Source organism: Moschus berezovskii, chromosome 26 (assembly GCF_049115385.1).
Source record: "Moschus berezovskii isolate FMDL1 chromosome 26, NW_MosBer_1.0, whole genome shotgun sequence".
Lineage (NCBI taxonomy): Eukaryota > Metazoa > Chordata > Mammalia > Artiodactyla > Moschidae > Moschus > Moschus berezovskii.
In genome coordinates, this window is record NC_142485.1 from 18,262,840 (window position 1) to 18,287,969 (window position 25,130).

At 41.4% G+C, this 25,130-nt stretch overlaps 1 protein-coding gene and 2 pseudogenes across 1 annotated transcript in view; 1 reads left to right on the forward strand and 2 right to left on the reverse strand.

The window, feature by feature from the left end:
* Window positions 1–301: 301 nt before the first annotated feature.
* On the reverse strand, window positions 302–858 carry LOC129549228 (glycine cleavage system H protein, mitochondrial pseudogene; annotated as a pseudogene).
* A 2,050-nt stretch (window positions 859–2,908) lies between these two features.
* TEX15 (testis expressed 15, meiosis and synapsis associated) overlaps window positions 2,909–25,130 on the forward strand; it is an 84,810-nt gene continuing 62,588 nt past the window's right edge. Inside the window, exon 1 of the mRNA XM_088832655.1 lies at window positions 2,909–3,020. Coding sequence (XP_088688781.1) covers window positions 3,012–3,020 — 9 coding nt within the window. The 5' untranslated portion in view covers window positions 2,909–3,011. The remainder of the gene's footprint in view (window positions 3,021–25,130) is intronic.
* On the reverse strand, window positions 19,565–21,165 carry LOC148773747 (ATP synthase peripheral stalk subunit d, mitochondrial pseudogene; annotated as a pseudogene).

Below are 25,130 nucleotides of genomic sequence, written 5' to 3' on the forward strand. Positions count from 1 at the left end.
AGCAAGTTACAATGTCATATAAGGTATAAGATAACCATGTTATCCTTGAATTACATAATTTTTGTAATTAGTTTTACCAGCAATAATTTCAGGAATTCTGAATATCATAACTGGAGCCTAGACTAAAAATCACAGGATGCTGTGGGAAAGATGCACAGCGTTTATCTGAAGTCATTAGAAAGTTACGGGGTATTTTCTTCAGGAAACATTGTTACAAGTAGTTTCTTTTAAATATCTATCCACCACTAATTTAAGACAACTATGCTAGATTAAGTTGTTTCAAAGTAGTTTATTTAGGGGTTCCATTTTCACTCCTCAATAGATTTTATGTATTTCTCATATGCTTCTTCACGCATTAGTTCATCTAGTTCTGAAGGGTTACTGAATGTCATCTTGATCAGCCAACCATCTTCATAACAAGACTTGTTGACAAGTCCTGGATTTTCTGCTAGAAAATTTATTTATTAGTTTATTAATTATTAATTAATTTTTAAATTAATTTCAGGAGAATAGAGTTCACTAGCAGTTTTCACAAAGCACCAAACTCCTCTTGTTTGTTCAACTTTGTCCCAACTTCAGGCAGACTACAGTAAACATCTCCCAAAGCTTCCTGTGCAAAATTGCTGATTCCCACTGTTCCAACACCGTTTTCTGTTTTTACCCATTCGTGTTTTTCTGTGAATTTCGGCACAGACAGCAGAGCAGGGCCGGTGCGCAGCGCCCGGACGGCACCCGCCCGCAGTCCCCAGGGCCGCGGCGAGCAGCGCGCGCTGGGTGCGGAGATGGCGCGCTGGGTGCGGAGATGGCGCGCGGGCTGCCGACCGCGGCCCGCACGCTCCGCACCGCGCGCAGCGCCATGTTGGCACGGGTGCAGAGGGTCCTTCACTCTCCTCTTTCACTTTCATCAAGAGGCTCTTTAGTTCTTCTTCACTTTCTGCCATAAGGGTGGTATCATCTGCATATCCGAGGTTATTGATATTTCTCCCGGCAATATTGATTCCAGCCTGTGCTTCACCCAGCCTGGCATTTCACACGATGTACTCTGCATATGGCAACCCACTCCAGTATTCTTGCCTGGAGAATCCCAAAGACAAAGGAACCTAGCAGTCTACAGTCCATGGGGTCGCAAAGAGTAGGACACGACTGAGCGACTTCACTTTCACTCTGCATATAAGTTAAATAAGCAGGGTGACCAAGTAGAGCCTTGACGTACTCCAAGTGTCCTTATTTTGTCTTGAAGATCACGGACGAGCCCCCAAGATGATAGCTTATGGTGAAGGGTGAACGGTGCTCCCAGACTCATGGTCTCCAAAGGAGATTTAACTCTGAGACCAGAGACAGTCTCAGTCACTCAGAACTTTATGTCGATTTTATTTAAAGTGAAAGTGACTGAAAAAGCTTCTGACATAGACATCAGAAGGAGAGTACCCACCTCACTAGTTGAAGCAGGGCCTTATATACTTCTCAGCTAGCTATTGAGAATAGATAAAAAATACCTCAAGGTTGTGAGAATTTTGCCCACACCCTTTCCCAGTAACATACATCCTGGGATGACATCAGCATGAGATTAGCCAGAAGGAACATCTTAACTCAGAGCTCAAGGCTGTGGAAGTTTTCCCCAGGCCTTCTCCAGTAATGTTAATCCAAAGCTCAAGAAAGACACGTCCCTGAACAAGAGATACTGCTGCCTACAACGCCTACTTATCTGAGGCAAAAGAATGTGAAAAAGAAAGAATGTTCACCTCCTCCTTAAAGGGGACTTAGGTCCATGGGGTCGCGAAGAGTCAGACAGGACTGAGCGACTTCACTTTCACTTTTCCCTTTCACGCACTGGAGAAGGAAATGGCAACCCACTCCAGTGTTCTTGCCTGGAGAATCCCAGGGAGCATGGTGGGCTGCCAGCTATGGGGTTGCACAGAGTCGAACATGACTGAAGTGACTTAGCAGCAACAGCAGCAGCAGGCTTGGATTCCTTATCAACCTGCCAGAGTTAACTCTCTCAGCATCATTCGGGTTCCCTGTTCCAAAATGAATAGAGAAGGATGCTGCAGGCCTGCGAATGGAAAGTTAAGTTTAAGTGACTGGACTGGAGTAGCTAGATTCTATGATCTAGATAATCCTTGAATCTGGCTATAATAGACCATGCTATAATTAATGCAAAGAGTCTTTAAAAATCTTGCTATTTTCATCTCTCAAACTTGTTGTAAAGTGTTTACTACCTCCAAGCACAAGCTTCAGCTAAGGCAGTTGGTCTTTAGCTGTCTAACATACACTGTTTTTCAAAAACTTTTGAATTACAGTCATCAAAAATGTACCAGAATGGCCCCTTCTGCGGATGCCTGGAAACTTATTTTCACAGTGCCCGCTCTACTCAGTTTTGTGGAAGAGCACCCAGGCCCCCAACCGAGTGGAAAGGATGCCAATAGCAGGCATAGACCATTTAGCCATTTGACAAAATGATCTTTATTTAAGGTCTACCGTGTGCTTCCCTGGTGGCTCAAAATGTAAAGAACCCGCCCGCAATGCGGTAGACCTGGGTTCGATCCCTGGGTTGGGAAGATCCCCTGGTGAAGGGCATGGAAACCCACTCCAGTCTTCTTGCCTGGAGAATCCCGTGGCCAGAGGAGCCTGGGGCGGGGGGTGAGCGGGGGCGGCTACAATTCATAGGGGTCTCAAAGAGCTCAACAGACTAAGCGACTTTCACGTGTGCAAACAGCGTGTGTGGTGAACACCCTTTTCACGCGGGGACACTGAACCCACGCTCAGGGTCCAGTCGCCCCTCCCCCAACCCCCATCCTCAGGTTCCGCCCCCCACGGCCGCTGGCTGCGCTGTCTGCGCAGGCTCAGACGTGACATCCTCGGGGGCACAGCCTCCCCCGCGTGCGTCGGTACACGTGCCGGAGGAGCGCCCGCTTCCTTCCTGAAGCTTCTTCGGCTGCAGGTTGGTGGACGTTCTGATTCAGCTGTATCGCCTCGAAAATTTGGATTCTGAAGAACTGGCCGGGCAAAGGATGCTCAAGGTTTGTGGGGCAAATGTGGCGTTTGTGGAGAGGCGATTTAGAAGCCAGCAAGGTGGCAGGCTGAATTCAAGAGACAATGTTAAATCATCACGAAGATCAGCATTTGGGCCCAAAGGTGGGGCCTGCGAGGGGAGTGAACGCCCCGATGCCTCAAGGGACCTTTTAGCTTTTCTGGGATGACGCCGAGGCAGCGGGAGGGCGACGCCCCGTAGCTCGGACGCGGCCTCGCCCGCGCCCGGAGATCCGCGGTGCTCTGTGGCCCGAAAGCGGCGAGGAGCGCCTGGAATCCCGCGGGCCTTCGGGAGGCAGCCGCCCGCGCTCGCGCCGGCCGCCGGGGCCGCGTCCTGGGGGCGGGGCCGGCGCCGTTCTGGGGGCGGGGCTTCTCCGGGCGCGGGCCGCCCCCGCAGGTTCACACGCCGCCCCCGGCTGCGGAGCGCCAGACGCCCGAGGCCGCCGGGGCAACAGCAGCTCCCGCGGCGCCCCGAGGCGCTGAGCCGCCCGCGCCGCGTCGGCCGTCCGCGCGCCGCGTCGCCTCGCAGCGGAGCCCGCGCTCTCCGGACGATGCCCGCCGGCGCCGGCCCTCCGCGGGCTCGCTGCCGGAGCGGGTGCACTTGGGGGCGCTCGGGTAGGCGGGGGCGGCTCGGGAGCGGGGCGCGAAGAGCGTTCGGGCCCCGGCGAGGGGTGAGCAGCTCCGCCGGGCGGGCGGACCTAACGCGCCCGGCGCTGCGGCCGCCGCGTGTCCCGGGCGATGCGGCCGTTGCAAGGGCTGGGTGGAGTGTTTGCGAGGCCGCTGTGTCGTCGGTAGTTCTTGACTGCTTGATTCAGATCTCTGAACTTCGTGAAACGCCTAAGATCCCACGGTGGCGTGGGTGCAGAAACCTCTCCCGGCTGCCAGGTAGTTTTCAGTTCAGTTCAGTCGCTCAGTCGTGTCCGACTCTCCGCAACCCCATGAATCACAGCACACCAGGCCTCCCTGTCCATCACCAACCCCCGGAGTTCACTCAAACTCATGTCCACAGAGTCAGTGATGCCATCCAGCCATCTCATTCTCTGTCGTCCCCGTCTCCTCCCACCCCCAACCTTTCCCAGCATCAGAGTCTTTTCCAGTGAGTCAACTCGTCGCATGAGGTGGCCAAAGTATTGGAGTGTCAGCTTCATCATCAGTCCTTCCAGTGAACACCCAGAATTGATCTCCTTTAGAATGGACTGGTTGGATCTCCTTGCAGTCCAAGGGACTCTCAAGAGTCTTCTCCAGCACCGCAGTTCAAAAGCATCAATTCTTCCGCGATCAGTTTTCTTTGAGCCATTTCCTAAACTAGCGCCCACTTAGACTTTTCAAGGCAGTTTCCATCCTTCCAGTGCTTAGGGCTGAATTTTCTCCATTTGTTTGGAATGCTTAGTATTCCGATTAGTTTCTCAGTATTTATTTGATGTACTTGGCCGCCGTCGTGGCTGTGTGGAAAGAAACGACCTAGTAATGATTTATGATGTTACAGAAAACAGGCTGAGGTTGTTGGTAACTGCAAGGCTTTAACCACAGTTCCCTCAAGTTTTCAAAACTGTGGATTCCAAGTGCAGTGTGAAGCATCCCAACTGTGAGTGCATTATTCGCTTTTGGGAGCGATAGATGAATACGGGACTGTTTCAAAGTATGAAGTCAAAGTGGTACAAAATTATAACTTAAGTTTTTGAGTTCTTCTTTCGACAGTGTGCCGTGTATGTGTAGAGGGAATAGAAGTAGTACAGGCTTTAAATGTCTTTGAGTTCACATTTAGAAAACTGTTAGTTTCGTTTATGAGATATTCTTAAAAGGTTTTAGGCTTCTTTCAAAAGATATTGTTGATTGGAATTGAGGGTACCGTTTTGACATTTGAGGCCCAAGGGGACTGGAGGAGTGAAGTCAGAATTTAGAAACATTTTTGATACTCGGTCATTGCTAGCTTTGTTAAAAGCTTTCAATTAAAACAAAAACGAGTCTGCTTTATTGCCCAGATACTTAAATATCCGAACCTTACTGAAACATAAAGATATCATAATTTGGAGAGAATGCTCAAGTATCTTGAATACCCATGCACTTTTTCTTTTTAAAAAACGTATGGAAGAATTCATATGACTAGGGGAAAAAATAGGAATTATCTGTAGAGTTCAGTTGTTGAACAGTGAGAAAAAATAGCATAACTTTTGTTTACATTTTCTGGAATTTCTAACTAGTGGCTAGTGATAGTTTCAATGTTAGTATAATTTTTAGCCGTTTTTTACTTTTATCATTTAATATGCTATTGTTTTTACCACTTTGCAGTGTATACATATGGAATGTTGTACACCTTTAAGTGATATGTCAATTATAGCTCAATGCATGTCAAGAATATATAAAAACTACTTTATAGAACCAGTAAAATATAATTATAGTACTTTTATTAATAAAAAATATTATTGCACTTTTACTCAATGACAAGTTATGTGAGAATCACTTTTTCTCTGAGTACAACTAGTGTACATGGGCACTTTTAAGTTATAAAATTATGTTTTATTATGCTGAAGGCTATCATAATGTGGGGTTCCCAGCGGTAAAGACTACACCTGCCAATGCAAGAGACACGGGTTCTATCCCTTGGTCAGGAAGATACCCAGGAGAAGAAAATGGCAACCCACTCCAGTGTTCTCTCTTGGGAAATCCCAAGAAAGATGGATGTGGGAGCCTACCTGGCTACAGTTCATGGGGTTGCAAGGGTCAGCCAGAACTTAGTGGCTAAACAACAAGAATCATACTGTACTTGGGTTACAAAATCTTAAGTTTCGGAAAATAATCACCATTTTCACAGTACTTAATTTTAGAAAACTGGCAATTATGGTTTTTTGGTAAGCATACTACTTGGGTTTGCTTTTCTGTGTTCCCGTTTCCTTTCTCATTTATTTAGAAATATCTGTACTTTATTGAAGGATGATTTAGAGGGTTTGAAGTGCCGGCACGTTTTTCTGTTAGATCACAAACTGTGATTGTGTTGCACAGTTGGAGTTGCTTTTCCTCTAAGTGTTTGTTTTATTCTATTCATATTTTGTTGCTTATACTTATTTCTTTAAAAAGTGATTTTTGGGGTCCAACAATTATTTCCAGAGCAGCAGTATTTTATTTGTTGATGTGATGTTCTTGGGTGGTTGGTTTTTACTTTATAATGCTTTGGTTTTTAAAATTAGTCAAGTAGTAGAGTTAGATTGTCAGAACTTCTGTAGAGATGTCTCTGTTTGACATGGTTAGGTAAAGTTGCACAACCAGCTAAGCGAAGTTTAGAAAATTTTAAGCACATGCATAGAGAAAACGTGATTGCTTTAATGAGCAGTTTTGCTAGTAAAGATCGTCCCTGAGGTCTGGTAGCAACTCTGTATGCTTGAAATGTGTAATCCGCATAATGCAAAGCCTTTGTAATTACAGCACTTCGACACTGATGATAGCTGCTCCTGAGGGTCTGTCTTTAATTACAACAGCTGAGACAGGCAAAGCTCCTGCTACGGCTTTCAGCAGTGCCTCTGTGAATACATATCAAAGGTTCAGTCCTTATCAGAACCTAAGTTTCCTTTTTGGATAGCTTTGGTAGTGCTTATTATACCCTAGATATACAAAAAAATTGTTTTTATTTTTAAGTGTCTTCAAGAGGTTTACTGTAATTCAGCTTGAGAATTTTGAGGACAATATGCGTGGTGACTCAGACGGTAAAGAATCTGCCTGCTATGCAGGAGGCCTGGGTTTTATCCTTGGGTCGGGAAGATCCCCTGGAGAAGGGAATGGCAGCCTACTCCAGTATTTTTGCCTGGAGAATCCCATGGACAGAGGAGACTGGCTGCCTATGTGGGCGAGTCCATGTGGTCACAAAGGGTCAGACTTGGCTGAGCGACTAACACACTTTCAATGTAATAGAGAAAATCACTGGTTTGAGGGTCCAGCTTGTCAGGATAGAAATCTCAGACCTCCTAGGTGAACACATACTCCTCAAGAGGGGGAAACACTTTCCTTTTGCTGATGAGGGTAAAGCGCGTTTCCTTTACAGCTTTCTAAGCATACGTTTATTCGCGCTGGTATATTTACAGGTTGAACAGCAAAACTGCAAAGTGTGGGGTAATGAAAATGGGTAAGTGGCATTTTTTATATTAAATCAGCAGGTACCATTGTAACTGTCTCATTTAAAAGTTTTAAACTTGGGATACATGGACTTCAGTGAGTACAGAAGTTCCTAATTCTTTGCCAAAAAAAAAAAAGAGTGAATTGTGTTCATTTTTTTTTTTTTTTATGGAGAAGATATATAGCTTAACAGACTTTCTAAAGAGTGTGAGACTCCCTCCTCCCAAAATAAACTTAGCAGTGAACTTGAGAGAGGTTATTTTTCAGAACATATTTTTGGTCTTTTAAATTGAAATAGTAGCAGAGCAGGATTTTTGACCACCAGTCCTTTGTTTTTCCCATTAATCCACATTTATTGCACCTTCTTGTGACCTCTTGTTTTGATAAGGCAGTGTTCTGTACTCTGACTTACAAGTAAAGCCTTGTTTAGAGAGATCTTTAAAGCTCACATAAGCATTTTAATGCTTGATCTTAACAGAAACTATGAGCAAAAAATGAATGATCATTCGTAAAGGAAGATATGAACAAACACTTCCTAATATAGATGAAAACATTACCACTCCTTTGTGCCATTAATAATTGAACAAGTCCAAAAGGGACAAAGCTTTTGTAAAGTCAGATTCTTTGTTAGTAGAATTACATATTGTAGTGGTGGTCAGGGAAGTCTGTAAGCCCTTTTGACCTTGAAATGATGATCTTATTTGAAGTTTATACATCCCTTAGATTCTGTGGGGTGTGTTTGTATGGTATCATATTTATCAAGGGAATAGGAAGTAACTTCAATGAACATATTTTAAACATTCCACAAATCCATCTCTCTGTCTCTAGAAGACCCAAATTTTGTGTTTGCAGGCATCTTTCAAGCCCAATCCAGTCAATTAAACTAAGTATTTTAGTTTCTTCAAATACTTTGTGCCTATCCATCGGAGGCATTTAGCCCCTAAAAATACAAGCATGTTGCATATTCTTGTTCATTCTTAAGGCTAAAAAGAGCGTAGGGTTTCACAGGTTAATAAATAGTATAACTAGTTGAAAAAGGATGGAGGAATGTTAGATGTTTAATATTAAACTGTAAGGATTAAAAAATTAAACTTCTTTATGTGATTTAAATATACACCAGTAATAGCCAACACTTACAGAGCACTTGACTATAAAGCAATCATTTTTCTGTGTTGCACATATTAATTCAGTTACCCAGTACAATAGGAGTGTTGATTAACTGAATTAACTTACTGAGTATCTTTTTAATAATTTTTGTTTATTTTTGTCTGTGCTGGGTCTGTGTTGCTGCATGGGCTTCTTTCCCTCCAGTTGGGGCTGGCGGAGGCTACTCCCTAGTTGGGGCATGTGGGCTTCTCATTGCAGTGGCTTCTCTTGTGGAGCACTGACTCTAGGTGTGAGGGCTCAGCAGTTTGGGCTCCCGGGCTCTGGAGCACAGTACTTGTAGCACACGGGCTTAGTCGCTCCACGGCCTGTGGGATCTTCCCTGATCAGGGATGAAACCTGTGTCTCCTACATTGGCAAGCAGATTCTTTACCACTGAGTCACTAGGGCCACCCCTGAATAGATACTAATTTCCCTATTTTTATATATGAAGAAGCTGAGGCACCGAAAGGTTAGGTTAAGTGGTCCAAAGTTGCACAGTTAGGAAGAGACAGAACAGGTGATTTTGAACCAGGTGATCTGGCTTTACCAAACTGCTGCTAAAAATATATTTATCTCTGATCTAGGGCATAAGTTAAATAATAATTTCTTTAAAACAATCTGTATGAACTATTTGTGCAATTTTTTAAAAAGAATTATTTGCTACAACTTTGCTGAGTCTGAAGAAAAGCTAATAGCACAGTATTCTGTTTTGGTCACTGTGGTATTTATGGACTATCCAAAAGTGGGACTAAAAGTCTAGCAAAAGAATAACATCACAGAAGTCAAGAAAGCTGATGCAAGTTCATTTCTCTGTCTAAGGTGCTATGACCCGCATTCTAGTTCCTTTTTTTCTGGGAACTCGATAATATTCCAGGTTTGCCTACAGGTTTCTTTGAAGACTTTTAAGTTTCTAGTCTGTCTGTGTCTCTCTTCCCTCTCCTAACTAGTAACTACTTGTTTGTTCTTTATATATTAAAATCTATTCTGATGTTAGTAAGGATGCACATTTTATTAGCTTGTTGCTAATGTGAAAGAATATTGGATAATTGCTGGTTGTTACCTTCTCAAATTTAAACATGGGAAAAAGATTAATTTTTAAGTGAATGGTTTGCCTCTTTCATAAGAACGGTGGATAATTAAATTTATTTAGAAGTTATAATTGTGTGTTAGTGTTTTCTGGACATGACTCCATTACAAATATACATAGTTTAGTATTAACTATTTTTAATTTTTTTTTACCTTCTGTTTCTGGCCTCAGCTATACATTTCTTACTTTTACATTCAGTGGACCGTATTAGGTGAATATAATTGGTGACTGTGTTTTCCATACCAAGATGTGTAGAAAATTAAACTACTGTTGAATTCTTTGGACCAATAAAGAAAGATCGCTTAATATTCTTAAACAAGAGGAACATCTTGAATAGCACGAATGATTCAGTGCACAGTTCGTTGATCTTAGAGGGAAGTCTGAAGAATCTCTTGGTTTTTAACTAGAAAACAGGCCAGTGCAGGAGGAAAAGTTGATTCAGCATTGGTTCAGTTCTAGTTAGATACTTACCAAGGGATGCCTCATATCTAGTTATCTTTCCTACATAAATAAAAATGAATTGTGTGGGGAACTACCCAGGTGGTCCAGTGGTTAAGAATATGTCTTCCAATGCAGGATACTCAGGTTCAGTCCCTGGTCAGGGAACTAAGATCCCACATGTCACCAGGGCAACTAAGCCCACGTGCCACAACTGAGATCCAATGAAGCCAAATAAATAAATATTAAAAAAAAAGAATTGTGTGGATTTTAGATCTGACCAATTTTAGAGATTATTTTGTTGTTAGAGAAAGTAACTGATAATCTTTCTACCAGGATTATAGGATGTTTTTATTGTTATTTCTCTTCCAAGGTTTTTTTTTTTCTTTAGCCTTTTGAAAATTGTATGTCATTATCATTAGTCATCTGATTATTACTTCATATTTCCCTAACATCTTTTAAAAAGTCTCATAGCCATAATAGATTACCAACTAACTTTAATCCCTGTGCTTTTCAACAATTCCCTGACTCCTCTTACAAATAATTTCCATCTGCTGAGCAGAGAATGCACTCGAGATTGGGGTTATATTGATCTATGTTTCATCTTTCACAGTCTGGTAACACAACTTACATATTTTACACTTTTTAGCAGAACATCTACTTTCCAGGACTTCGGCTAAGCAGTCATCTCTCTGCTTGTTCCTGCATAGAGAGGACAAGAAGTGACTTTAAGCAGGCAAGGTGGCAACTTTCTAGCTGCTGTCAGTGATTTTTCACTGTGTTTACAATACAGCGTGTTTCAGTATCTTAGAGGAAGGCATTCTTTATGTTTAATACTTGGGCTCACTAATAGTAACAGTTACTCCCAAGTTGTATTTATCTATAAATATTATAAAACAAGGTTGATATGGAGGATAAGGGTAGATAATCCAGTTAGGTAATCCAGGTTATCTTCCTTGTTATGCAGAAGGTTTCAAGTTATCATTTGCTAATTTACTCCATAGTTGAATGATACTATTTGGGTCAAGCCAGTCAGAATTTGGCATTTGAGAAGACTGAAGGAAGGACTAAGGACTGGAGGATTGAGTTAGTGAAGAGTCAGTCTGTTTTCTCACCTTTGTAGCCAGATGACTTTGACCTCTTTGTGGAACTTGATCTATTTTTCTCAAAGCTTCTAGACTCTAAAGGGAAAGGAACCAGGGGACTCCTAAGCCTTGGGGACTCCTTAACTTTAATTATTCTCCTGTTGAAAAGCAGCTGAACTGGAAGTACTCTTTCCCTATAGCCCAGGCTCTTGGGATAGTCTTTAAAGCATGTAAATTACTTCTAACTGTACTCTCATTTGGCTGCATATAATTAGGTAGATACAGGATTTTCCTTGGGCCCAAAGGGAGAGCCTGCCTCAAATTTTTAGAGAAGTCCATCTGAATAACACAGAATATTAAAACAAAATTTGGATTTCTGCATCACAATTATGGAAATATTTGAGGACCAGTATTTGCTTCTAGTTTAGGAAATCCCTCATATTGGAGATTTATTGACCCAACATAGACAGCTGATCACAGTCTATCATGATAAAATTGCTTAAAAGGTAATCTCTCTCTTGCCTATTATCTTTGCCCTGAGGGCAACAGACTAAATCTGAGCAATAAATATAATTGAAATAAGTCTTGAGGAATGTACTGGTAATCCCTAGACTTTTCTTACGTGGAATGCCCATTTTTTGTGTGCCTGATCATCTAGATTGGGGGTTCTCAAAATGTGGTTCCTGGACCATCAGCATCACCTGGGTATTTATTAGAAGTAAAAAATTGGGGGCCTCAGAATACTGAGGTTGGAAACTCCAGAGATGGGACCTAGGAATCTGTTTTAATAAGCCCTCTAGGTGATTCTGATATATGTTAGAAGTTTGAGAACCACTGATCCTAGATCATCTGGGATAAACCAATGTTTTTTTTTGCTTGGCTAGTCCATTGCTTTTAACCTATATACCTTATTACTCACGTGGGTATTACTGTCTAGGTGTACTTCAGGAATAGACAGCCTGTTATCAGTAATACACGGAATAGTACCCAAGATAGAATTGTTGGTGGATTTCAGAGTTCTTCTCTACTTCCTTGCCTTTCCTTCTTGGTGAGTGCCTGGAACAAAGTAGCTGCTTGTTAAATACTTGTTAAATGAATATTTGCCTCCCTTCCCTTCCCCAAAAGCAAAACCACATTCTTATAAAATTTCTTTTGGATTCTTCCTTTGCAGGAGCATTAAGTCTGAAAGTGAGGTTCCCAGTTAAGAGCATTTCTTTCACCTAATAATGATAGCGGTTAAGAGACTGCTAATACTAAAAATAAGAAAGAAAAGAAGGGTTGTTATGTAGCTGATTGGATGCTTTCCTCAGCATTATCTATCAGTAGATCTCAAACTTAGCTTACATCAGAATCACCTGGAGAACTTGTCGAGTCACAGTCACGGATTTCTGGGCCCAGCTCCAAGAGTTTCTGATTAATGGGTCTAGGATCCAGCCAGAAGGTTTTCATTGCCTGTAAATTTCCAGGTGATACTGACACTGCTGGTCTCGGGACTGTAATTTGAGAACTGCTGCCTTTGGTTCTCCGAGACTAGAAATATAGGTCATTTCATGCATGTGAATATTAGTTCCTGGTGTTTGCATAGCCAGTGATCTGTAATTGGAAAGCACATGTACTTGGCTAACAAAATTACTGAATAGTATTTTTCCCTCAAAGGTGTTGTTGAGATCTTTTTTCTCAACAGAAGACTTTCTTTTTTTCAGACTTCTTTAAAAACTATTTTAAAACTCACCTGCTTAGATAATTGAACTTAATTGACTGAAGTAGATTCTTTACCCAAATCTTGCCACACTGATCATTTCTCTACTTTTCATCTCAAGCTTGGTTGAGAGTTCAGCTAAGCTACTCCATGGTATTTCTTGTTGGCATCCATTTGATTTGGCCCAGCAGCCTACAGTGACCTTAAACTGACACTCACCCCCTCAAGCAAGTGCATACCCTGCATAGTGACACTCAGAGTCACAGGAACATGCGGGTTTCTGACAGGACTGCTAGTCAGCTGTGCCCACCCCCTCCCACTGCCTTGCCCTTCTGTGTCCATGTGGCTTACCAAAACCTTGGTCATTTGGTTTGAGTTTATCAGTATAGGCTTAACCCAGGAAGCCCAAAGTGCTTCAGTTCAGTTCGGTTCAGTTCAGTCGCTCAGTCGTGTCTGACTCTTTGCGACCCCATGAACCGCAGCATACCAGGCCTCCCTGTCCATCACCAACTCCTGGAGCTTGCTCAAACTCATGTCCATTGAGTCGGTGATACCATCCAACCATCTCATCCTCTGTCGGCCCCTTCTCCTCCCGCCTTCAATCTTTCCCAACATCGGGGTCTTTTCAAATGAGTCAACTCTTCACGCTTCACACAGACACTAAGAAAGGCATGTGCCTCAGGTCTTGTCTCTTGTCTGCTGTCTGCCTCGACCTCCCCTTGTAGGTTCCTTAAGGCTTGTCAAGTACTTCCTCTAGGACTTGTGAAGAATGACCTTCTTTATTTCATTTCCTCTTGTGATCTGTTGTTGAACCTTGGCTTACCACCCAGCTCCCTGTGCTCCACTTAATGTGTTAGTTTGACAAATTCATAACACACTTATTAATTTTCTGGTGTAATTTTATACCCAAACATGTGTTGCTTGTTTATCTTCTGGTGTTGGTATTTGTTTCTCTGTTTTCTGTTCTCTAATACAACTTCCCGAAGAATGGGAAAGTTGACATTTCTTTCATTTGGATTTTTTCCCAAAGCTAAACACAATTTTCTAGTATTTCTTAGCATCTCCTGAGACAGATTAAAATGAGGTGAAACTGAGCCTTTTTCCCCCAACTCTTTTGTAAGACATTTTTTTCTTGCTAAATTGTTCTAAAGAAAAAAATCTCAAAAGAGCTCAATGAATACAGAATTCTTAAGTTTATTTTTACTGGTTGTTTTTTGTTTGCTTGTTTGTTTCTTTGTTTGTATGTAGGATCTCAGTTCCCCAACCAGGAGTTGAACTCAGGCCCTCAGCAGTGAGAGCTGAGTCCTAACCTTGGACCTCCAGGGAATCTCAAGAATTAAGTTTAATAGAGACTTTGGTTAAGTGTTTTAGCCATACCCATTCAAATCAAACGCATACATCCTCTGCAGATTCAAGTCAGAGTTTCTATACTAGATAGCTTCTAGTAGAGAAAAAAAGTCTTGAAGACACTTCTATTAATAGTTTTTCTCTTAATAGACTATCTCCCATGAATTTGTGGAAAGGCTTACCAGATCCCTACCATCTTTGTAAAAACCTGTGGTTGATGTTGCTCTGTAATTTCAGTGTCTCGATACCAGTATTTTCTTGTTCCAGGGGTTTGTTTGCCACTCTTTTACCCTTCCAGAAAGCCTGGGACAACTCTGTGCAAAAATCATTATGTTAACATCCTTCCTTGAACAACTTTCATGATCAAATTAAAAGAAAATTGGAAATGTTTATCTCCTCATACATACGTACTTTTTAGACATGCCAGTCATATTAATTTACAAGTTTGCTTCAGCTTCTTACTGTTGTACTGACTTAACAATTATATTTTAACTTATTGTAATTATAGTAGGTAAACATATGCTACTAATCATTAACTTCCAAATGTACATATCCATATCAGTATTACTAAATATTTCATACCATTTTTTATATTCTTATGTGACTGCCAGCTCATACCATCACTGTCAGATTGCTCAGAATTTCTATTACCTAGATTATTTAGCATTTCATTTTATGCACCAGACTCTCATCCTTATTGCCTTGATACTTCATAACTACTCAAGGGCTTCCTGGATAGCTGAAATGATAAGAATCTGCCTGCAGTGTGGGAGACCTGGGTTTGATCCCTGGGTTGGGAAGATCCCCTGGAGAAGGGAACGTCTACCCACTCCAGTATTCTGGCCTGGAGAATTCCATGGGCTATACAGTCCATGGGGTCACAAAGAGTCGAACACAAGTGAGCAACTTTGGCTTTCACCTTTTATTTATTTGGGTCTCTTGGGCAATGACACTTATTTAAAGCAATTGGGTGAAACATAGGCAATAAATTCAGTAAAGGGTAAAATTTTCTGTTTATACACTGAGTTTTAAAATGTGTAGTAATGGGGAATTCCCTGGGGGTCCAGGGGTCAGGACTTGGCATTTCCACAGCTATGGACCTGGGTTTGATCCCTGGTTGGGAAAGTAAGACCCCCACAAACTGCATGTTGCAGCCAAAAAAAATTAAAGTGTGTGGTCATGATTTTTTCAAAAAGGGATCTATGGTGTCTGTTTTAAATACATTTTTATATTCTTGAATGTTTAATTTGGTGAAAGAAAAAAATGTAGATTTTAAAGTTAGTAAAAAATTTTGCTGGTATCACTATGAAGAGATACCGTATCTTAGAGAAGGCTTCCCTGGTGGCTCAGTTGGTAAAGAATCTGCCTGCAGTTCAGGACACCCAGGTTCAATCTCTGGATTAGGAACATCCCCTGGAGAAGAGAATGGCAACCCATTAGAGAATATGTAGCATGGACCCACACTAATGTATGGATTAGTGACATGTAGCTACTACCGTTTAATCAGTAGTATTATCCTGAAATCCAGGCATAAGTTGGTGTTTCATAGTAAGGGCATAAATAGTATTATCTTGAAATTAGGGTTTAAATGCCTCACTTTTCACTTTCATGCGTTGGAGAAGGAAATGGCAGCCCACTCCAGTGTTCTTGCCTGAAGAATCCCGGGGATGGAGGAGCCTAGTGGGCTGCCGTCTATGGGGTCGCACAGAGTCGGACATGACTGACGTGACTTAGCAGCAGCAGCAGAAAGAAATTTAAGAACTGGTTGAGATAATGTAGTAGTTTAGAATCCAGACATCAAGCCTGGACTTGAAAACCAACTTCACAGTTGGGTAACCTTAGGCAAGTATTTTAACTCTCCGAGTCTCTGTTTTCTCACCAGTAAAATGGGAGAGGGGAAATGGCATGAGATACTGTATATGAAATACCTACACAGAGCACAGTGTGTATCATGACTGCTCACAGTGACCGCTAACTACAATTATGACATAAAACTATGTGTTATTTAGTGTTTTGTGCTGTTTGTAAAAATCCAAGGGCCAGCTCATCTGTTGTCGCAGTGTCGTTTTCCCCACTAGGTGGCTGGTGGGGAGCTGATTCTGATAAGCAGGTGAGAATGTACTGAAGGGGAGAGAGACTTAGCGGGGAGACAATGAGGGAGGAGAAGAGACTCCAAGGGCCTAAGAGAGAGGGCATTGAGACGTGCAGGACACCACCCCCTCTTCTCCCTAAATGAAACCGGGGTGAAAGGCAAGAGGAAACCAGAAGGAAAACCGTGAATGAAGAGGCTCATGAAGAGGTGATTCTGGAAGGCGTTTATGACTGTAATTCTCTACATATTTCTGCCTTTTTTTTGGTAGATACCCCTTTGTCATTTTTTATGTACCATCTGAGTTTCGATCATAACCATATGATGGTAAATTACATTGAACAGTGGTGTTTCAAATAATGGCTTCACTACTGCTATTACTTATAATACTGTATCTACTTTTTTCAACCCACTTGGGTAAGCTCTTCTACGTTACAATTCCTATACATAATTGGCAATAAAAAAAGATACCTGAAGTTGGAATACTTTAAAGTATATCCGCATTTATCTTTTGTAGTAAATGTTTATTGGGTACTTACTTTGTAAGGAACTGTGGTTGGTGCTGGAGGTAGAAAAATGGGTAAATTATAGTCCAGTGGAGAAGACTGGCCCATACAAGAGTGACTTTAATTTAGCAAAGATATTACATTTTTTAATAAGTTGGAAAGTCATGTCAAAATGCAAATATCACTTAGAAGATTTGTGGTATTCAAGGTTTGCAACTATATTTGAATCAGAACATAAGCAGAAAAAGAAATTTAGTTCTTTTGCGTCCAGATTTTTTCCATTTTTACATATTTTAATCAAAAATGGTATTGCCACATTTCATCACCCACATATTAATCAGATGGGTTTTAAGTGATATTTGCTGCTACTGCTGCTGCTAAGTCACTTCAGTCGTGTCCGACTCTGTGTGACCCCACAGACGGAAGCCCACCAGGCTCCCCCGTCCCTGGGATTCTCCAGGCAAGAACACTGGAGTGGGTTGCCATTTCCTTCTCCAATGTGTGAAAAGTGAAAGTGAAGTCGCTCAGTCGAGTCCGACCCTTAGCGACCCCACGGACTGCAGCCTACCAGGCTCCTCCATCCATGGGATTTTCTAGGCAAGAGTACTGGAGTGGTTTGCCATGATATTTAGTTGATTCTAAAAACAAAACATCTCAGATGATGGAAATTGAACCAACTGTTGACATTTAAAAACTAAAAAAGGGCCATTGTCATAGACAGAAGTACTTGAGGCAAATAAATTTTCTAAGTCACTTGAAGGAGAAGGCAGTGGCACCCCACTCCAGTACTCTTGCCTGGAAAATCCCATGGAAGAGCCTGGTAGGCTTCAGTCCATGGGATCGCTAAGAGTTGGACACGACTGAGTGACTTCACTTTCCCTTTTCACTTTCATGCATTGGAGAAGGAAATGGCAACCCTCTCCAATGTTCTTGCCTGGAGAATCCCAGGGATGGGGGAGCCTGGTGGGCTGCCGTCTATGGGGTCACACAGAGTCGGACACGACTTAGCAGCAGCAGCAGCAAGTCACTTGAAAGTTAAGAGGAGGGATCAGGGACGTTTAACTTACGAAGCTATCAAACTTTAATGGCTTTGGCTTGCATACAGTGTACAATTTCTTGCATATATATGGAACTATAGAGAAGATGAAATTAAGTGGTAGAGAGAAGGAAAGGCACAGTTTATAATACAGCCTTAACCCTTCCTGAAGCACAGATGAGAACAGTAAAGTTTAGGAACAGGTGTGTAGTGAATGGCAGGATCGGGACAAGAACTCCTTGTCTGCTGATCTCTTGTTTCCTGCTCAGTTGCTCGGCTGTGTTTGACTCTTTGCACCCCATGAACTGTAGCCCGCCAGGCGCCTCTGTCCATGGGATTTTCCAGGCAGGAATAGTGGACTGGTTAGCCATTCCCTTCTCCAGGGGATCTTCCCAACCCAGGGATCAAACTCGCGTCTCTTGCATTTCCTGCATTGGCAGGCGAATTGTTCACCACTGAGCCATCGGGGAAGCCCCTCATCTCTTGTATATTATATCATAAATAATGATGAAAAAAATTCTTTTTCAAACCAGTTTCATAAGATTTAGAAGGAAAATGAGCAGTTGGATTAAATCACAAGAGTGTGAGCTGTCTAGCCAGGTTACCCTCAGCTTTCTGTACCTGGGGCTGGCAATTTAGATTTTTTCCTCATATTTTAACTGGTCACAGTGATTAGTTCTAGACTTTTTTTGCATTGGGGAAAAATTGCTTTTTCAATCCTGGTAAAGTCTTCAAAACAAATCTGAGAGCTTCTTTCAGATTTTTACCTGTTAACATTCTGTAGTATGTTTATTAAGGTCACTCCAAGGTAGTAAGATTTTATTCTCTAAGTAGTTCAAGATAGTAATGTTTTACTGTACATTTCTCCGAGTTTAAAGATATAGTGTGTTCTAATGTCTGATAGTTTATTTTGATAACAGCATGCTTCCTGGGGAAGTGGCTGATACAGGCACTGATTTCAGAAGTACACAATTCTGTTTGTCTAAATCTTTTAAACCTAGTAAAACAAGTGTCAGACAAGCAGAGCTGGGTCAAACAAGCAGAACTGTTCTCATGGGAGTTTTTGGCTTTTTTTTTTTTTAAATCATCCTTATTATTTTCTCCAGTGAGTCCTGGTAGCTACTAGAATTACTATGTAGTTGTTTTAAGCTTGGCTTGATTTAGAATAATGCCCTCTGGGGAAGGTGGACTTAACAGATGGCCCCTGTTCTCCAAAAGGATTTGATGATCTCCACATGGTGCCCTTTCTGAAAGATTGAGATTTGGCAGTGACACAGTAAATATGATGAGTGGAAAGAAATGAGAAGATAGTCCTAATGGCCATTTTTAAGAAAATTAATTCAGAGCAAAATAAAACTATTCTTCAACTTCCTTTACTATTTTATTTCCAGTTTGGGGTTAACTTTACATGAAGAGGATGGGGATGTTATAGAAAACATTTTTGCTTCCATAAATTCCACCTTCCCAGGTGGTGCTAGTGGTATAGAACCTGCTTGCCAATGCAGGAGAATTTAGAGACACAGGTTCAATCCCTGGGTTGGAAAGAGCCCCTGGAGGAGGGCACAGCAACCCACTCCAGTATTCTTGCCTGGGGAATCCCATGGACAGAGGAGCCTGGTGGTCTATGGTCCATAGGGTCACAAAGAGTTGGATATGACTGAGTGACTTAGCACACCTTCTGTGTATAAGACTGAGGGGCAGTTTAACAAAACAACAACTTTATGATGAGCATTCTGCATTTAGGCATTCCAGATGTCCTGCTCTCCTCCCAGGCTCTAAGTCACCCATTGCTAAACCTCAGGTTGAAGAAGATCTCAAGAGAGAATTAAGAATAGAACTTTCTAAGTTACTACAGTGAAATCGAGCTTTCTTTAAATACATGTGTTTACAAGATGTTGACGTTAAACCTTTATTTTCTGGCCAGTATACAGTTATTTTTAATGTCCAGAGTTTATAATTCAAGGACCATGGGCCAGAGCTTTCTCCTAGACTCAAGCTTATAAATTTGCAATAGGCTTTAGAGGCCAGTAGGGATATTTCTTGTCTAATTTGGTTTCTGGGAAGACTTCATTCAAATCCTCAGTGGTTGTCTGATCAAAAGGAATTAACGTTCTTCATCTTCTCCAGCTCTTTCTCCTGTCCTTCGATCCTGGTCTCGGAGAGAGACAAAAACTCAGCACAGTTTTTCACATTTTCTTTTTCTTGAGCGTCTACCTGGGCAGTATATTTATTTTCTGGTTCAGAACCTTCAGGGCTTTAAGCTTCTCAAAGTCGTCTACCATGCCAGCCTTGGCCACATTGGCCTTATAGTAAGCCTAGTCAGTGGCAGGTGGTTTCTCAGGCACCGGAGTCTGCCTGGAGGTCAGAGTCCTACCCCAGGACTTCAGGGGGTTAGTCGTGGCCTTCTGCTTTCAGGATATGATCTCCCCCAAAACTACCCAGTCAATGGTTTTTAGAGCAAGTTTCTGCCTAGCCACCTTGAGATCTTTGTGACAAACAGAATCTAGGCAAGGAGCCCAAGTCTTTTCACTGCTGCTTCTGTTGCCAGGGGGACCTGGGGCTGGACTCTGAGCAGGTGCGCCCTGCTGTCAGGCACACTCCCGGACTTCACACCCCTTCTTTGCTCCTAGGCTTGTCCCGGATTGCTGCAACATTTTTCTCACTGGTGGGCTCCTCCAGCCAAGGACATTAAACCTTTTGAACAACCCCTAGAAATATCTACTGAAACATGTGACGTGTAATCATGGTTTCATGGGTGTTGAATTTTGAATTAATTGAGAAGAAATGATCTGATTTTCGGCCAGATGCTCTTGCCCAGGTGGTGCTAGTGGTAATGAACCTGCCTGCAAATGCAGGAGACACAAGAGACGTGGGTTCTGTCCCTGGTTTGGGAAGATCCCCTGGAAGAGGGCATGGCAATCCACTCCAGTCTTCTTGCCTGGAGACCTGTGGACAGAGGAGCCTGGGGGCTACAGTCCATAGGGTTGCAAAGAGTTGGGCGTGACTGAAGCGACTTAGCACGTACACTCCTGCCCATATTAATGGACAAATAAAGGTCCATAACCTTCTTTAGGTGAAAGAAGATAATTATTTAACAGATGGTTTTTAATGACAGCAACTTAGAGACATTCTCTGCCCTTCAACAAAATTTGGTTTCAAACTTCCCAGCCCATGAAACCAATGTATTGTTTGACTTTCTCTCCAATCCCCTCTCCCCAATTTAAGAGACACTTATTGAAAATCTGTTTGTATAAAATTAGGTGTTAACCTTATATATTTAACATATCTGTATGTTAACATTTATTTCTTTCATCTGAGACTTTTCCTTCCCATCATATGACCATAATCCTTGTAAAACTCCTCCAGTATTCTTATTTTCCCTCTTAGTATTCTATTTGTTCATTGTGACGTAACAAGGAATGTATCCTTCTGGTTTTCTGTCGTCATCCCCTTCCTTTCCATGGGCCTGGATCCTTTTGCTCTTGGCCTCCTCAGTGTAATGCTTCATTCCCACTTGGGAATGCATTACCAGAAGCTGACACTGTTCTGGAATTGCACACACTCTCTTAACCTTTTTAACCACAGTCTTTTTTCCCATACCTCCCATTTCTTCTGTGCCCTAGTCCTGTCGGCTTCACCATCACCTCTGTCCCTTTCACCATTGTATTTTTAATCTTTTGGCATACTTTTTATCATTATTGAAGCTGGATTTGTTCATGGTCACTCATTTCATTAATAATTTTTCTAACATTGTAGATTTCCTATCCCCTGAAATCCCTAGTAGTGCTAGAGTGTCATAATTAATTCTACTATAACAACTTGAATTTTTTATATTATGTTCTCGGGGATCTAGTCTTGTTTTTTTTAAAATAACCATTTGTGTTGGCACTATTTAATAAATAAACCATCTCTGTCTTAAAAATTTGACAAGATACCTTTATGTATTAAATTTTCATGTGTGCTAAGTCACTTAAATCGTGTCTGACTCTTTGCGACCCTGTGGACTGTTGCCCGCCAGGCTCTTTGTCCATGGCAAGAGTACTGGAGTGGGTTGCCATTTCCTCCTCCAGCGAATCTTCTCAGTCCAGGGATTGAACCTGTGTCTCTTATGTCTCCTTGTATTGGCAGGCAGGTTCTTTACCACTAGCACCATCTGAGAAGTCCTAAATTTTCATAGATACTTAGATATATTTCTGGATTCTCTTCTGATTCTGCTACTTATATATGTCCTGAGCCAATACTTTTTTGTTTATAGTAACATTATAATAAATTTTAATAACAGTTAAGGATATTGGCTGTTCTCAGATCTTATTCTTCTGCATGAGTTTTCCGATCATTTTTTTCTAACTGGAAAAAAATTTTTTACAGGGATTCATAAAAGAATTGTAGTAAATTTGTGTCTTCAGTCTTTAGCAGAAGTATTTTTAAGATTTCTTTTGGCTTTTACAAAGAAACAGTTTTTGTTTTTTGTTCGTTTTCTCTATTTTAAGTTTGTTTGCTTTCTCTTATTTTAAATGAGACTTAATGGAGAATGAGTTATAAGTTAAGAACTCTGTAAGAGAACACACTACTCAGGAGATTGGGAGAGAGGGGAATTAACACAGCACAATGGTGGCAGTCCTTGAAAAAGCAGATGTCACACTGTTTACAAATCAGTGAGTGAGACTTTTCACCAAACCAATTATTCCTCTATCCTGATAGCCTAGAAATTAAAACACGCATTTGTAACTTAAGTCTGAAGTTAATCAGTATGTTTATCCTTCTATGTAATGCAGGACTATAGAACATTCTTAACTCTATCCCTCTGAACTTAATATGTTAGAAAATGAAATATAAAAGTAGAACGTGAAAAGGAAATTTTCAGTAACTCAAGGTATAATTAGTGTTTAACTTTTGTTACATTATCTGCCAGTTTGCTTTTTTTTTTCCTTGCTGAATTTACATTGTGACCCATGGTATTTCCATCTAGTAGAAACAAGCCAGTCCTGCTTAAAGTGTCCCAGACTGTCTCCTCATGCATTCTTTTTAGTGAAGAATTGTGTGACAACCCAGACCTTGAGTTTAAAGTCACACATTTCCATTGAAAAGCTGTTACTCTGTGTAGCCCTTATAGGGGGCAGGTAGGAATATGGCAGGAAGAGTTCCTTTCCAGGTAAATTGTAGTGAGAAAAGATTGTGTTAAACTTTGTTCATGCTTCTTCATCTAATCCCTGTTTCTTCAAGATTTTGTTACTTAAATAAATGCACTTACTAGTGAACACTTTTACATCCTAGCTTATAGTTGCTATTCTTTTAGCCTTAATTTTCTTTCATATACAAAATATTACTACTTTAGCATTAAGTGAACTAGACAATTCCAAAAGACAAACATTGCTTATAAAATACGTCAAGTGTATTCCAAAAACCAAATGGTATATATAGCCACATAGCAAAAGGACCTGGAACATTTATATAACAATAACAATCACCATCACAACAAACACAAACCTTCCCCATAATCTCAGGATGTTACCTGGATCTGTGAGAACTCCTTGACATATGATACCAAAATTCATGTTTTTCCGTCAAAGTGAATATTCTGCCTCTTTCTGAAAGATGTTATACTGTTCTTCCTAGATACTCTGATTCTTATCAAAGTTGTCACCATATTTAATGGCATAACCTTATATCTTATTTTTTAAATGAAGTATAATTGATTTATAGTATTGGGTACAGCAATAGTACATAGGTCTATACATAGTGATTGAGTATTTTTGCAGATTATATTCCATAATATGTTATTACAAGTTAATGGGTATCATTTCCTGTGCTATACATTATATCTTAGTTGCTTATTTATATTTATATGTCAGTTCAGATCAGTTGTTCAGTTGTGTCCAACTCTTTGCGACCCCATGGACTGCAGCATGCCAGGCCTCCCTGCCCATCGCCAACTCCCAGAGTTTACACAAACTCATATCCATTGACTCGGTGATGCCATCCAACCATCTCATCCTCTGTCGTCCCCTTCTCCTCCCGCCTTCAATCTTTCCCATCACCAGGGTCTTTTCAAATGGGTCAGTTCTTCGCATCAGGTGGCCAAAGTATTAGAGCTTCAGCTTCAGCATCAGTCCTTCCAATGAATATTCAGTACTGATTTCCTTTAGGATGGACTGGTTGGATCTCCTTGCAGTCCAAGGGACTCTCAAGAGTCTTCTCCAACACCACAGTTCAAAAGCATCAATTCTTCGGTGCTCAGCTTTCTTTATGGTCCAACTCTCATAGCCATACATGACTACTGGAAAAAACAAAGCTTTGACTAGATGGACTTTGTCATCTAAGTAGTGTCTCTGCTTTTTAATATGCTGTCTAAGTTGGTCATAGCTTTTCTTCCAAGGAGCGAACGTCTTTAATTTTCAAGGCTGCAGTCACCATCTACAGTGATTTTGGAGCCCAAGAAAATAGTCTGTCACTGTTTCCACTGTTTCCCCATCAATTTGCCATGAAGTGATGGGACTGGATGCCATGATCTTAGTTTTCTGAATGTTGAGCTTTAAGCCAGCTTTTTCACTCTCCTCTTTCACTTTCATCAAGAGGCTCTTTAGTTCTTCTTTGCTTTCTGCCATAAGGGTGGTGTCATCTGCATATCTGAGGTTATTGATATTTCTCCTGGAAGTCTTGATTCCAGCTTGTGCTTTGTCCAGCCCAGCGTTTCTCATGATGTACTCTGCATATAAGTTAAATAAGTAAGGTGACAATATACAGCCTTGATGTACTCCTTTCCCTATTTGGAACCAGTGTGTTGTTCCATGTCCAGTTCTAACTGTTGCTTCCTGACCTGCATACAAGTTTCTCAAGAGGCAGGTCAGGTGGTCTGGTATTCCCATCTCTTCCAGAATTTCCCACAGTTTGTTGTGGTCCACACAGTCAAAAGCTTTGGCATAGTCAATAAAGCAGAAGTAGATATTTTTTCTGGAACTCTTGCTTTTTCGATGATCCAGCGGATGTTGGCAATTTGATCTCTGGTTCCTGTGCCTTTTCTAAATCCAGCTTGAACATCTGGAAGTTCACGGATCATGTACTGTTGAAGCCTGGCTTGGAGAACTTTGAGCATTACATTGCTAGCGTGTGAGATGAGAGCAATTGTGTGGTAGTTTGAGCATTCTTTGGCATTGCCTTTCTTTGGGATTGGAATGAAAACTGACCTTTTCCAGTCCTGTGGCCATGGCTGAGTTTTCCAAATTTGCTGGCAAATTGAATACAGCACTTTCATAGCATCATCTTTTAGGATTTGAAATAACTCAACTGGAATTCCGTCACCTCCACTAGCTTTGTTTGTAGTGATGCTTCCTAAGGCCCACTTGACTTCGCATTCCAGGATGTCTGGCTCTAGGTTGGTTATCACACCATTGTGATTATCTGGGTCGTGAAGATCTTCTTCATATAGTTCTCCTGTGTATTCTTGCCACCTCTTCTTAATATCTTCTGCTTCTGCTATGTCCATACCGTTTCTGTCCTTTATTGTGCCCATCTTTGCATGAAATGTTCCCCTGGTATCTCTAATTTTCTTGATGAGATCTCTAG